This window comes from Coregonus clupeaformis, chromosome 25 (assembly GCF_020615455.1).
Source record: "Coregonus clupeaformis isolate EN_2021a chromosome 25, ASM2061545v1, whole genome shotgun sequence".
NCBI classification, from domain to species: Eukaryota; Metazoa; Chordata; class Actinopteri; order Salmoniformes; family Salmonidae; genus Coregonus; species Coregonus clupeaformis.
In genome coordinates, this window is record NC_059216.1 from 18,558,121 (window position 1) to 18,572,099 (window position 13,979).

The 13,979-nt window shown below is 46.5% G+C and overlaps 1 protein-coding gene across 1 annotated transcript in view; it reads right to left on the reverse strand.

The window, feature by feature from the left end:
• Nucleotides 1-870: 870 nt before the first annotated feature.
• The window catches only part of LOC121539087 (deubiquitinase DESI2-like), a 38,445-nt gene continuing 25,336 nt past the window's right edge, over nucleotides 871-13,979 (reverse strand). Inside the window, exons 4-5 of the mRNA XM_041847328.1 lie at nucleotides 2,020-2,161; nucleotides 871-1,796 (exon numbers count right to left, since the gene is read on the reverse strand). Coding sequence (XP_041703262.1) covers nucleotides 1,545-1,796; nucleotides 2,020-2,161 — 394 coding nt within the window. The 3' untranslated portion in view covers nucleotides 871-1,544. The remainder of the gene's footprint in view (nucleotides 1,797-2,019; nucleotides 2,162-13,979) is intronic.

The following is a 13,979-nucleotide window of genomic DNA, read 5'->3' on the forward strand; positions in this document are numbered from 1 at the left end:
GACATATCCACATCAATTCAAAATACATTTTGAAACAAAACCCTTTTCCTTCACACCAATGCTCACACTGTAACACAACCCCCCCTCTCGACAGGCCCCCCACACACCAAACTCAATCACTCTCTATGGAATCAACTGGGAAGGCAGTCGGGGAGGCAGCTGGGAGTGTCAACCAAGGCCTGTGATTCAACAGCTACTACAAGTTTCACGATGAAAGATTCCCATTGAAGAAGTGTGTAAATGCAAGTTTCAGAGTCATCTGACAGTGTTATTCATATGATAGTGGTAAATTGGCAAATTACATGGGGGGGGGGGGCAGACACCATTTTGTTAAACAATGCACGAGACCATGCCATGGACAAATAACACCCTAATATAATACTGTAATGACCCGGGCTGGTGTCACCGGGTCACTACAATACTAATATGATCAAATTTTATCATTAAAATAAATATGATCAGAGATGAATTTAGATGTCTTCACTTGTTGTCGAATCCTTTTCTCTTGGCACATTGTTTTTCAGTTAAGAATGACGTTTTAACAGAAATGTGCTGGTTAAATACAACCCAAATGTAGTTACTCCTAACCAGAGCATACATCGCTATAGATGGTTCTGCTCCTACAACTTTTTAAAATAGCCAGAATATTAACTCACCACACACGTCAACAAAACAAACATCTCTGACGATTACAACCGAAGGCCAAGTAAGGGCTACCTCGTGAAACTAGCCGAGAGTATCATCCTGCTAATGCCACAATAACAGTAAAATAATAAATAATTGGTCATTTTAGCAGACGCTCTTATCCAGAGGCGACTTACAGGAGCAATTAGGGTTTAAGTGCCTTGCTCAAGGGCACATCGACAGATTTTTCACCTAGCGGGCTCGGGGATTAGAACCAGCGACCTTTCGGTTACTGGCACAACGCTCTTAACCACTAAAGCTACCTGCCGCGGTAGTCTCAGACAGAGAGATACTTAGACATAGGGTGCACATTTGGGATGCGACCAACAGCTGTATCTCTGTGGTGTCAGATATACATCTAGTCTAAAGAAGCAGCAGCTCTGGAAGGAGAGAATCAGGGATGAAGGCGGACAAAAGTTTAAAAGTTCCTGGAAAAAGACAACTACTAGAAAGTACCTCAGACCTGCAGTACATCGCGTAGCTGTGGTCTATCTGAGAGAGAGCCACGTCACGCTCTGAGTTAGTTGGTCAACACCTATATAACAAATCCTTCAGAATATATCTACCGTACTCTCAAAGGGAGAGAACCAGGGAAAGGATCCAAGTACCTGTGGATTTTGCAGGTCCCCTGGACCGGCGGCTCCATGAGTTAGCACTAGCAGTCTAACTAATCATCCATCCCTGTCTCTGTTCTCAGTGGCACTTAGAGGTCAGGAGGTTATTCAGTCAGGCCCACAGATATTACATCACTACATTTCCTCCAGAGGTGACCTGGTGACCTTCTGGTCCAGAGTTCAGAGGTCAAAGGTAATTGAAAGAGAGTCCTATTGGCTATTCTCTTAAGACCTACAGTCATTGGTTCAGACCCGTGTATGGCGACAGCTGTGTGAGAATCCAGTGCCCGCCCCAGCGGTCCCGGAAGCTGAGTTGGGGTCCTCGTCGCTGGACTCCCCGGCCTCCCGCTCGTCCTTGTGGAGGCCCATGCTGATGTGGCTCTGGAGGGCCGCGGGGGTCAGCCACTCCTTAGGGAGGCAGGTCTGGAGGAAGGGCACGCAGGAGCTAAAGTAGGCCAGGCGGTTCACCCAGCGAGGGATCTCACGCCCACACAACAGCTGGAATAGAATGAATACAACTTCAAAATACTCCACAAAATATATTTTATATTCAATAGGCATTACTCCTTTAAAAAAAAAAATGGTTGTGTAGCTCTTATGACATTATCCAGTTATCAGTCATCAAGTTATTCACAATAAACGTAAATATATTTTAGATACTGTATGTGTGATCAAATTGAAACAAATGTTGAATAATTGCATGAATGTTTCTCCTACTGACCTCAGACAGCGAGGATGAGAAGTGGTTGCAGTTCTTGTGCATTAGATGGTAGGCGTTGCCCTTGAAATCTCTCCCCAGCTCCTCCATGATTTTGTCCATATCCTCCTCTGCAAAGTCTGTTGTGCCCAGAGCGATAGCCTCCCTGTGTAGAATGAAGAAAAGAAAGCTGATATGGACATACCAAACTTGGAAATACCGTTTCTGGGTGTAAAGGGTAATTAGTTGAGTAATTCCTCTCCTGTATTTGATTTACTGTAAAGGTTCCTACATTTGACCTGTTTAACTGACAGTATAAAATGTCTGCCAGTGTTGAATGTTATGGTAAAAGTTTGGCTCCATTCTGGGTCGGGGACACACTGATAATGTATCTGTCACACTGTGTGATTCTGTAGCAGCTGATGTTGTGAATTCCTACAAGCCTCTCGGGCTGGTGTGTTTAGAGAACATTTGGTGCTATCTGATTAGTATATACAGTGCCTTCAGAAAGTATTCATACCCCTTGAAATATTCCATATTTTGTTGTTTTACAGCCTGAATTCAAAATCGATTAAATACATTTTCTCTCTCTCACCCCTATGCACAATACTCCATAATGACAAAGTGAAAACATGTTTTTAGAAATTCTTGCAAATTTACTAAAAATGAAATGCAGAAATATCTAATTTACATAAATATTCACACCCTTGAGTTAGAATCACCTTTGGCAGCGATTACAGCTGTGAGTATTTCTGGGTAAGTCTCTAAGAACTTTGCACACGTGGATTGTACAATATTTGCCCATTATTCTTTTCAAAAATTTCAAGCTCTGTCAAATTGGTTGTTGATCATTGCTAGACAACCATTTTCAAGTCTTGCCATAGATTTTCGAGCAGATTTAAGTCAAAGCTGTAACTTGGCCACTCAGGAACATTCACGGTCTTCTTGGTAAGCAACTCCAGTGTATATTTGGCCTTGTGTTATAGGTTATTGTCCTGCTGAAAGGTGAATTAATCTCCCACTGTCTGGTGGAAAGCAGACTGAACCAGGTTTTCCTCTAGGATTTTGCCTGTGCTTAGCTCCATTCCGTTGATTTTTTATCCTGAAAAACTCCCCAGTCCTTAAAGATTACAAGCATACCCATAACATGATGCAGCCACCACTATGCTTGAAAATATGGAGAGTGGTACTCAGTAATGTGTTGTATTGGATTTTCTCCCAAACATAACACTTTGCATTTATAACAAAAAGTTAATTGCTTTGCCACATTTTTTGCAGTATTACTTTAGTGCCTTGTTGCAAACAGGATGTATGTTTTAGAATATTTGTATTATGTACAGGCTTCCTTCTTTTCACTCTGTCAATTAGGTTAGTCTTGTGGAGTAACTACAATGTTGTTGACCATCATCAGTTTCCTCCTATCACAGCCATTAAACTCTCTAACTGTTTTAAATTCACCATTGGCCTCATGTTGAAATCCCTGAGCAGTTTCCATCCTCTCCGGCAACTGAGTTTGGAAGGACGCCTGTATCTTCGTAGTGACTGGGTGTATTGATACACCATCCAAAGTGTAATTAATAACTTCACCATGCTCAAAGGGATATTCAATGGCTGCTTTTTTTTTTTTACCCATCTACCAATAGGTGCCCTACTTTGTGAGGCATTGTAAAACCTCCCTGGTCTTTGTGGTTGAATCTGTGTTTGAAATTCACTGCTCCACTGAGAGACCTTACATATAATTGTATGTGTGGGATACAGAGATGAGGTAGTCATAAAACAAATCCTGTTAAACACTATTACAGAGTCCTGCAACTTATTATGTGACTTGTTAAGCACATTTTTACTCCTGAACTCATTTAGGCTTGCCATAACAAAGGGGTTGAATACTTACTGACTCAAGACGTTTCAGCCTTTCATTTTTTATTAATAAAAAAAACAAAAAACATAATTCCACTTTGACATTATGGGGTAGTGTGTGTAGCAGCGGTCGGTGCCGTTTAAGATGAGGGAGGACAATACTATTTTTAATGAGCAGGGCCTTATTTCTATTACAGCATATTGGACGACTGTCATTCATACAGTGAGGGGAAAAAAGTATTTGATCCCCTGCTGATTTTGTACGTTTGCCCACTGACAAAGAAATGATCAGTCTATAATTTTAATGGTAGGTTTATTTGAACAGTGAGAGACAGAATAACAACAACAAAAATCCAGAAAAACGCATGTCAAAAATGTTATTAATTGATTTGCATTTTAAATGAGGGAAATAAGTATTTGACCCCCTCTCAATCAGAAAGATTTCTGGCTCCCAGGTGTCTTTTACACGGGTAACGAGCTGAGATTAGGAGCACACTCTTAAAGGGAGTGCTCCTAATCTCAGCTTGTTACCTGTATAAAAGACACCTGTCCACAGAAGCAATCAATCAATCAGATTCCAAACTCTCCACCATGGCCAAGACCAAAGAGCTTTCCAAGGATGTCAGCGAGAAGATTGTAGACCTACACAAGGCTGGAATGGGCTACAAGACCATCGCCAAGCAGCTTGGTAAGAAGGTGACAACAGTTGGTGCGATTATTCGCAAATGGAAGAAACACAAAAGAACTGTCAATCTCCCTCGGCCTGGGGCTCCATGCAAGATCTCACCTTGTGGAGTTGCAATTTACATTTACATTTTAGTCATTTAGCAGACGCTCTTATCCAGAGCGACTTACAGTTAGTGAATACATATTTTTTTATACTGGCCCCCCGTGGGAATCGAACCCACAACCCTGGCGTTGCAAACGCCATGCTCTATCAACTGAGCTACATCCCTGCCGGCCATTCCCTCCCCTACCCTGGGCCAATTGTGCGCCGCCCATGAGTCTCCCGGTCGCGGCCGGCTGCGACAGAGCCTGGATTCGAACCAGGATCTAGTGGCACAGTTAGCACTGCGATGCAGTGCCTTAGACCACTGCGCCACTCAGGAGCAATGATCATGAGAACAGTGAGGAATCAGCCCAGAACTACACGGGAGGATCTTGTCAATGATCTCAAGGCAGCTGGGACCATAGTCACCAAGAAAACAATTGGTAACACACTACGCCGTGAAGGACTGAAATCCTGCAGCGCCCGCAAGGTCCCCCTGCTCAAGAAAGCACATATACAGGGCCGTCTGAAGTTTGCCAATGAACATCTGAATGATTCAGAGGAGAACTGGGTGAAAGTGTTGTGGTCAGATGAGACCAAAAGCGAGCTCTTTGGCATCAACTCAAATCGCCGTGTTTGGAGGAGGAGGAATGCTGCCTATGACCCCAAGAACACCATCCCCACCGTCAAACATGGAGGTGGAAACATTATGCTTTGGGGGTGTTTTTCTGCTAAGGGCACAGGACAACTTCACCGCATCAAAGGGACGATGGACGGGGCCATGTACCATCAAATCTTGGGTGAGAACCTCCTTCCCTCAGCCAGGGCATTGAAAATGGGTCGTGGATGGGTATTCCAGCATGACAATGACCCAAAACACACGGCCAAGGCAACAAAGGAGTGGCTCAAGAAGCACATTAAGGTCCTGGAGTGGCCTAGCCAGTCTCCAGACCTTAATCCCATAGAAAATCTGTGGAGGGAGCTGAAGGTTCGAGTTGCCAAACGTCAGGCTCGAATCCTTAATGACTTGGAGAAGATCTGCAAAGAGGAGTGGGACAAAATCCCTCCTGAGATGTGTGCAAACCTGGTGGCCAACTACAAGAAACATCTGACCTCTGTGATTGCCAACAAGGGTTTTGCCACCAAGTACTAAATCATGTTTTGCAGAGGGGTCAAATACTTATTTCCCTCATTAAAATGCAAATCAATTTATAACATTTTTTACATGCGTTTTTCTGGATTCTTTTTTTGTTATTCTGTCTCTCACTGTTCAAATAAACCTACCATTCAAATTATAGACTGATCATGTCTTTGTCAGTGGGCAAACGTACAAAATCAGCAGGGGATCAAATACTTTTTTCCCTCACTGTATTCCATTCACCCAGTTCAATGTAACATCGATAGGTTTAGGCTACTACATGATACTCTAATGTCCCTATACCCATCATGAGGTTGCTACAACCTATGAATTAAAGTTTACAATGTAGGTGCACAGGTCGAGATAAATTTGAGTAATCAAGGTGACAGACAGCGACACATTCAATACCGCCTTTCACACTTTTGCCTGCATCTAGCTGATCTAGGGTGTAATCATTAGTCCAACAGTTGCAAACGAGAGTTTGTATTGGACAAATTCAGGTATGTTTATCCCCGTTTCATTCTGTTTAAGAAATGTTTTTCAACAGAATTGGCAGAACGAATACACCCCTGATCACACGCAAACACAGTTCACTTTCATAGCAGCCACATAAAAAAAGTCCCTTTGATCGTTGTATTCCTTCTAGCATCTACGCGCTCTCCTCTCACCTTTTCCCATTGATTGTGGACTTCAATGCACAACACATCAGCTGTAAGTGACCAGGCGAAAAAACCTTTCGATGCCAAACCTTCATATCATAACCGCTACACACAGCCTTTATCGTTGTCACTATATTAATATCATAGTCAACACAGCTACCAGAACTAACGTGTTAGTAAACCCGCTACAATCATGCTTTACAGTGTAGAGTTGCATGGTATACCGATACCACGGTAATATCACGGTCCCAAAAAGTCATGATACTTATGATACCAACGTTTTAGAATATCCTAGTACCGTTTCATATGATACTACCGACTTTTTCAGCCCTACCGATCTTAAGAACCTTCTGGCGCCTGTTATAAAATGTTTATAGTCAGTTTTGTTTATCAATTTAATTTAAGCGAACAGTCACTAGTCTCCTTGTATGAGCAGGTCCAATAATATCCACTTCACTTCCATGTGCATATCACGTGTGGCAGCTGTAATCAGCCAGCTGCTTCCCCTACCAGACCTCACTCACCTGCTTCTCTCTGAGTCTGTTCTTCACGCGCGTCTTTTCCTCCGTCAGTAAAAATAAAATAATATATATATATTATTTAGTGGTGATGCAAACCAAGACTCTGTTGTTAGATTTGTTACATTTGAGCAGCACGCAAAGCGAGCAATGTTAATACATTTGTATAATTTCATCAACTGTTATAACCAAGAGCACAGACCAGTCTGAGTAGATTTTGCAAGTTCACTGTCATGTAGCCTCTGAGTGCCAGAGAGGGGAGATGGAGCACCGCTCGCAGCTTTACAGCAAAGAAAACGGCTCTTCTCTAACCTAAACTGTAAAAAAAATAAATCACCCATATATAACCAGAGGTGGCTTTTTTTTCTTTCTGTAGGGATTCGCGCGCATTTTATATAATTATTGGTTTGATAACAAACAACGTTGTTCAGTCATGTTACCTAGCTAACTAACAACCTAGTAACTTGACGGTAGGTCGAGGCTAATTTGATTGGCACAGGAAGTAAGGAAAAGGCTACTATTATTTTATTTTATTTTATTTAAACTTTTTGAGATGTGCTCCAAAAGGTTGGATTCATACAGGCCTAATGGAAGACTAAAGTATACTGAACAAAAATATAAACGCAACATGCAACACTTTCACATTTTTTACTGAGTTACAGTTCATATGAGGAAATCAATCAATTGAAATAACTTCATTAGGCCCTAATCTATGGATTTCACATGACTGGGAATACAGATATGCATCTGTTGGTCACAGATACCTTTTAAAAAATGGGCCTCAGGATCTCGTCACGGTATTTCTGTGCATTCAAATCGCCATAGATAAAATGTAATTGTGTTCGTTGCCCGTAGCTTATGCCTGCCCATACCATAACCCCACCGCCACCATGGGGCACTCTGTTCACAACGTTGACATCAGCAAACCGCTCACCCACACGATGCCAGTGGTCCGCAGTTGTAAAGCTGGTTGGACGTACTGCCAACTGCCAAATTCTCTAAAACTAATATGGAGGCAGCTTATGGTAGAGAAATGAACATTCAATTCTCTGGCAACAGCTCTGGTGGACATGCCATTTGCACGCTCCCTCAAAACTTGAGACGTCTGTGGCATTGTGTTGTTTGACAAAACTGCACATTTTAGAGTGGCCTTTTATTGTCGCCAGCACAAGGTGCACCTGTGTAATGATCATGCAATTTAATCAGCTTCTTGATATGCCACACCTGTCAGGTGGATGGATTATCTTGGCAAAGGAGAAATGCTCACTAACTGGGATGTAAACCAATTTGTGCACCACATTTTGGAGAAATAAGCGTTTGTGCTTATGGAAAATGTATGGGATCTGTGTGTTTGTGGTAGAGAGAGAGTGGTGTGTGTTTATGAGTGAGGGAGACAGAGAGAGTGGTGTAATAATATAATAATAATAATAATAATATGCCATTTAGCAGACGCTTTTATCCAAAGCGATTTACAGTCATGCGTGAATACATTTTTAGGTATGGGTGGTCCCGGGGATCGAATCCACTACCCTGGCGTTACAAGCGCCATGCTCTACCAGAGGACCATGTGTTTATGAGTGAGGGAGACAGAGAGAGTGAGTCATTTAGGCAGGTTACCTTCGCTTTCTTGGGCACAGGGACTATGGTGGTCTGCTTGAAACATGTAGGTATTACAGACTCGGTCAGGGAGAGGTTGAAAATGTCAGTGTAGACACTTGCCAGTTGATCCGCGCATGCTCTGAGTACACGTCCTGTTAATCCGTCTGAATGTTGTAAATTACCTGTTTAAAGGTCTTGCTCACATCGGCTACGGAGAGCGTGATCACACAGTTGTCCGGAACAGCTGGTGCTCTCATGCATGCTTCAGTGTTGCTTGCCTCAAAGTGAGCATAAAAAGCATTTTGCCCGTCTGGTAGGCTCGTGTCACTGGGCAGCTCGCGGCTGGGTTTCCCTTTTGTAGTCCGTAATAGTTTGCAGCCCCTGCCACATCCGACGAGCGTCAGAGCCGTAGGCTATATTTGATTTAAACTTGTGTTGAGAAGAACGCGTCGGAGGCAGGTGGCAGCGGAGTGAGGAGAAGAGAAAACGGCCATTGGGCCTAGAAAAAGCGCAGAGAGGGGAAAAGTTACCTTAGTTTATGATCAACTGAATGAGGAAGATTTTGGAATCAAGTAGACTAATGCAGTTAATTGAAGGCATGTATCACATTCTGCTTATACTGAAAATCCCCAAGTCATATCCAACCGTTATACTAATAGAGCAATAGTCATGCGTGGTCACCTACATTAGATTGTCATTTCAGCACCATTTTGATTGGGAATCGGGCCCAATCGCGCTGCTTTGATACAAGTGTGGGGGACTCGTCTATAAAATCAATCAATGTCAGATTTTAATTTCCACTGAATCTCCGTTCGGATCTTCGGTAACAATTAGGCTGGGGAAATGTTCACTAAAGTTGAGGTGAGTGCTAATGATCATCATTATTCTAGTTTGCTCATGTATCAGCTGATCAGAACATTTTGCTAGCATTTTATACAACTGGATTTTGCTCTTCACTCGCGTAGTAGCCTGTCCTACTCCCGAACAAAAGCCTGTGACTTGTCTGTGTAACGATCCCGGCAGTCTGAGTCGGGTCCTGTCTGTGGACTAGTTTTTCTGCTCGTGATCTCCAGTTTCCCGAGGGTTCTGGAACGCTCCGGGGAGCTCTCTTGAGTTCCGCACCTGCATCCCATCAGCAATCTGCACACCTGGTCCTGATCATCACCCTTCTTAGGCTCTGGCCTAACATCCATTCCCTGCCGGATCGTTAGCCATAGAACAGTAGGTTTACCAGAGTATCAGTCTTAGAGCTTCTAGCGTTAGTTTTGTTGTTTTGCACCTTGTTGGTTTGTTGTTTACTTACCTCCGTTTTGTTCCATCTGCAGTCACTCGTCCGGAACCTTCATCCAACCTCTGCCTGGTGGTGGCGGCTGCCGAGCCATGATTGGATCAACCACTGCACCCTCAACAACTAATCAACGCCGCCCGCTCTGTTCCCTGGATTATTCAGCATCACTCTTGACTTTGTAAATAAACACTCACCTTCGTTTCAACTTACCTTGTCCTGGTCTGCTTCTGGGTTCTGGCTTTGTAACTCGTGACAGAACGATCCGGCCAGTAATGAACCCAGCGGACCTGGACTCTGTTCGCCATGCCATTACCCATCAGGAGAAGATGTTGGGCCATCATAGCACGGAGCTACAGGAGATCGCGTTGGCAGTTCGGAACCTTTCTACCGGTCTGACGGAGGTCCAGAACCAGCGCAAGTTTCGGTGGAGGATCCACTACCGGTTTCACCCATCTCGCCTGCCGCGTCTGGAGCTGTGTTCTTCCGTGAGCCCAAGGTTCCGGACGCCGGATAAATATGAGGGGGAGCTGGGAAGATGCCGTTCTTTCCTTATGCAGTGTGGGTTAGTGTTCGATCTACAGCCCTACTCTTATGCCACAGACAAGGCTAGGATAGCCTTTGTGATTGAGTTGCTGCGTGGTCGAGCGCTGGAGTGGGCTTCAGCCGTTTGGGAACGACAAGACCCCTGCATGGCTTCATACCAGGGGTTCACGGCCGAGATGAGGAAGCTCTTCGACCATTCCGTCCGAGGGAGGGACGCAGCCTAGGCGCCTGTTTTCGCTTCACCAAGGAACTCGCAGCGTGGCCGACTTCCGTGATCGAGTTCAAGACGTTGGCTGTGGAGAGTGGGTGGAATGAGGAGTCTCTGCAAGCGGCCTTTTACCAGGGTCTGTCGGAGCAGCTCAAGGATGAGTTGATCTCCTATCCGGAGCCTAGTGACCTGGACAGCTTGGTAGCCTTGTCTATTCGGGTGGATAATCGAGTCCGTGAGCGAAGGAGGGAGAAGCAATGGGGTCCGTCCAATCGATCAGCTTCTCAGGTTCCAGTCGGGTCGGGGATTGGACCAGAATACGTCGATCATCGTCCACCACACAGGATTAGTGGAGAGGTCCTGTCTCCCGATTCTGAACCAATGCAAGTAGAGGTGCACGGGTTAACCAAGGAGGAACGCCAACTCAGACGTAGGACTAACTGTTGCCTCTACTGTGGTGGTTCGGGACATTACCTCGCCACCTGTTCCCGGCGGTCGTCAAACTGCGCGGCTCGCTAAAGTTGGGAGGACTTTTAGCGAGCCAGTTTCGACCTCTCAATACCTCTGTCAGACCCCGTTTCCCGGCTACCCTTGTGAACAGGAATCAGAGCTTAGCGATTAACGCTTTTATCGATTCAGGTGCGATGGAAGCTTTCTTGATGCCGAGTTGGTGGAACAGCTGGGGCTTTCCAAGGAGCAATTGCCGGAAGCCATTGAAGCGACCACTCTGAACGGCAGTAGTCTGGCACGTATCACGATGAGGACTGAACCGGTTAAGATGCTGTTGTCGGGGAATCATTCGGAGATGATTTCATTCTTCATTCTGCCGTCTTCCCATGTTCCTCTGGTCCTTGGATACCCCTGGCTGAAGGAACACAATCCCACGTTCGATTGGGTGACGGGCAAGGTAACGAGTTGGAGCCTTGATTGTCATGCTAACTGTCTCAAGACTGCCTGTCCACATTCGGTTCCCAGTCAGGTGATTGAGGCTAAACCCCCAGATTTGTCCCTGGTTCCCGAGACATATCACGATTTGGGGGAAGTGTTCAGTAAGCAGAAGGCTCTGTCACTCCCTCCCCACCCGACCATATGATTGTGCCATCAACCTGTTCCCTGGAGCTGTCTACCCCAAGGGAAGGTTATACAGTATCTCCCGCCCTGAACGTGAGGCTTTGGAGACCTACATTAAAGGAGTCCCTGGCTGCTGGTCTCGTTCGTCCCTCGTCATCACCCCTGGGGGCAGGATTCTTCTTTGTGGGTAAGAAGGATGGCTCTCTTCGACCGTGTATTGATTATCGGGGTTGAATGACATCACGGTCAAGAACAAGTATCCCCTGCCCTTGATGAGTTCTGCCTTCGACTCCTTACAGGGTGCTACGGTGTTCACCAAGCTAGACCTACGCAATGCGTATCACATGGTCCGGATCAGAGAGGGAGACGAGTGGTTGACGGGTTTCAACACACCGATGGGTCACTTCGAGTATCAGGTGATGCCGTTTGGACTGACCAATGCTCCAGCGGTATTCCAGAGTATGGTGAACGACGTCCTGAGAGATATGATCGGTCTCTTTGTGTTTGTTTACCTGGATGACATTCTGATCTTCTCGAAGGAACCTTCCGACCACGTCCAGCATGTCCGGCAGGTTCTGCAGCGATTGTTGGAGAATCGCCTGTTCGTGAAGGCCGAGAAGTGCGAGTTTCACGCCCACACGACATCCTTTCTCGGGTACATCATCTCCAGGGGGAGATTAGGATGGACCAGGAGAAGGTTAGAGCGGTTCTGGAATGGGCCCAGCCCGGTACGAGATTGCAGCTCCAGAGATTTTTTGGGGTTTGCGAATTTCTACCGCAGATTCATCCGGGATTACAGCCGTGTGGCCGCTCCGTTAACTGCCTTGACTTCCAGTATCAGGAGCTTCAAGTGGAATCCGGAGGCGGATCGAGCGTTTCTGGATTTGAAGAGGCGATTCACCAACGCACCGATTTCTCTCTCAACCGGACACGGCCCGTCAGTTCGTCGTTGAAGTGGACGCGTCTGATGTGGGGAGTTGGCGCCATCCTGTGCAGCGATGCTCCACGGACAGTAAACTCCATCCCTGCGCCTACTACTCTCGTCGCCTTTCGCCTGCGGAGAGGAATTACGATGTGGGTAACCGGGAGCTTCTCGCGGTGAAACTTGCCTTGGAGGAGTGGCGCCACTGGTTGGAGGGGCGGAGCAACCGTTTATTGTCTGGACTGACCACAAGAATCTTGCTTACGTGCAATCGGCTAGACGTCTCAACTCCCGTCAGGCCAGGTGGTCGTTGTTTTTCGGACGATTCAATTTTTCCCTGACGTTCCGACCTGGATCTAAGAACGGCAAAGGCGGACGCCTTGTCTCGGATGTTCTCCAAGACGGAGGAGAGTGGGTCCAAGACCGAGACAATTCTCCCCCAGAACTGCGTCGTGGGAGCTGTTAGGTGGAAGATTGAGGAGGAGGTGATGGCGGCCCTTCGGACGCAGCCCGGTCCCGGTAACGGTCCACCCGGTCGGTTGTTTGTGCCTGAGTCGGTTCGTCCTGCGGTCCTCAAATGGTCCCACGCCAGCAAGATGGCTTGTCACCCTGGCGTGGCTCGGACGATGGCGTTTCTTCGCAGACGTTTTGGTGGCCTGCCATGGCCGAGGATACTCGGGGTTATGTTGCTGCCTGTCCAGTGTGTGCGCAGAATAAGAGTACCAATCGGCCCAGCCCTGGACTACTTCACCCCCTTCCTATTCCCCGGCGACCATGGTCGCATCTGGCCCTGGACTTTGTCACTGGGTTGCCCGTTTCTGAGGGAAACACGGTCGTTCTGACTATCGTGGACCGATTCAGCAAGTTCGCCCACTTTGTGCCTATTGCCAAGCTTCCCTCTGCCTCGGAGACGTCCGAGATCCTGGTTAGGGAGGTTTTCAGGGTCCACGGTTTGCCAGTGATATCGTTTCCGACCGTGGCCCTCAGTTTACCTCTGCTGTCTGGAAGTCCTTCTGTTTGGCCATTGGAGCTACAGTCAGTCTCACATCTGGTTTTCACCCCCAATCTAATGGTCAGGCGGAGAGAGCCAACCAGAAGATGGAATCCACGCTACGCTGCCTGGCCTCTTCCAACCCCACCTCCTGGGTCTCTCAGTTGCCTTGGGTTGAGTATGCCCACAATACTCTCCCTACATCTGCCACTGGGATGTCTCCCTTCCAGTGCCTGTATGGCTACCAACCTCCCTTGTTCCCTTCTCAGGAGAAGGAGCTCTCAGTGCCTTCTGTTCAGGCCCATATTCGTCGTTGCCACCGGACCTGGCATCGGGCCAGAAAGGCACTCCTTAGAGTTTCGGACCGGTATCAGCTCCAGGCGAATCGTCGCCGGATCCCCGCTCCCACCTATACCATCGG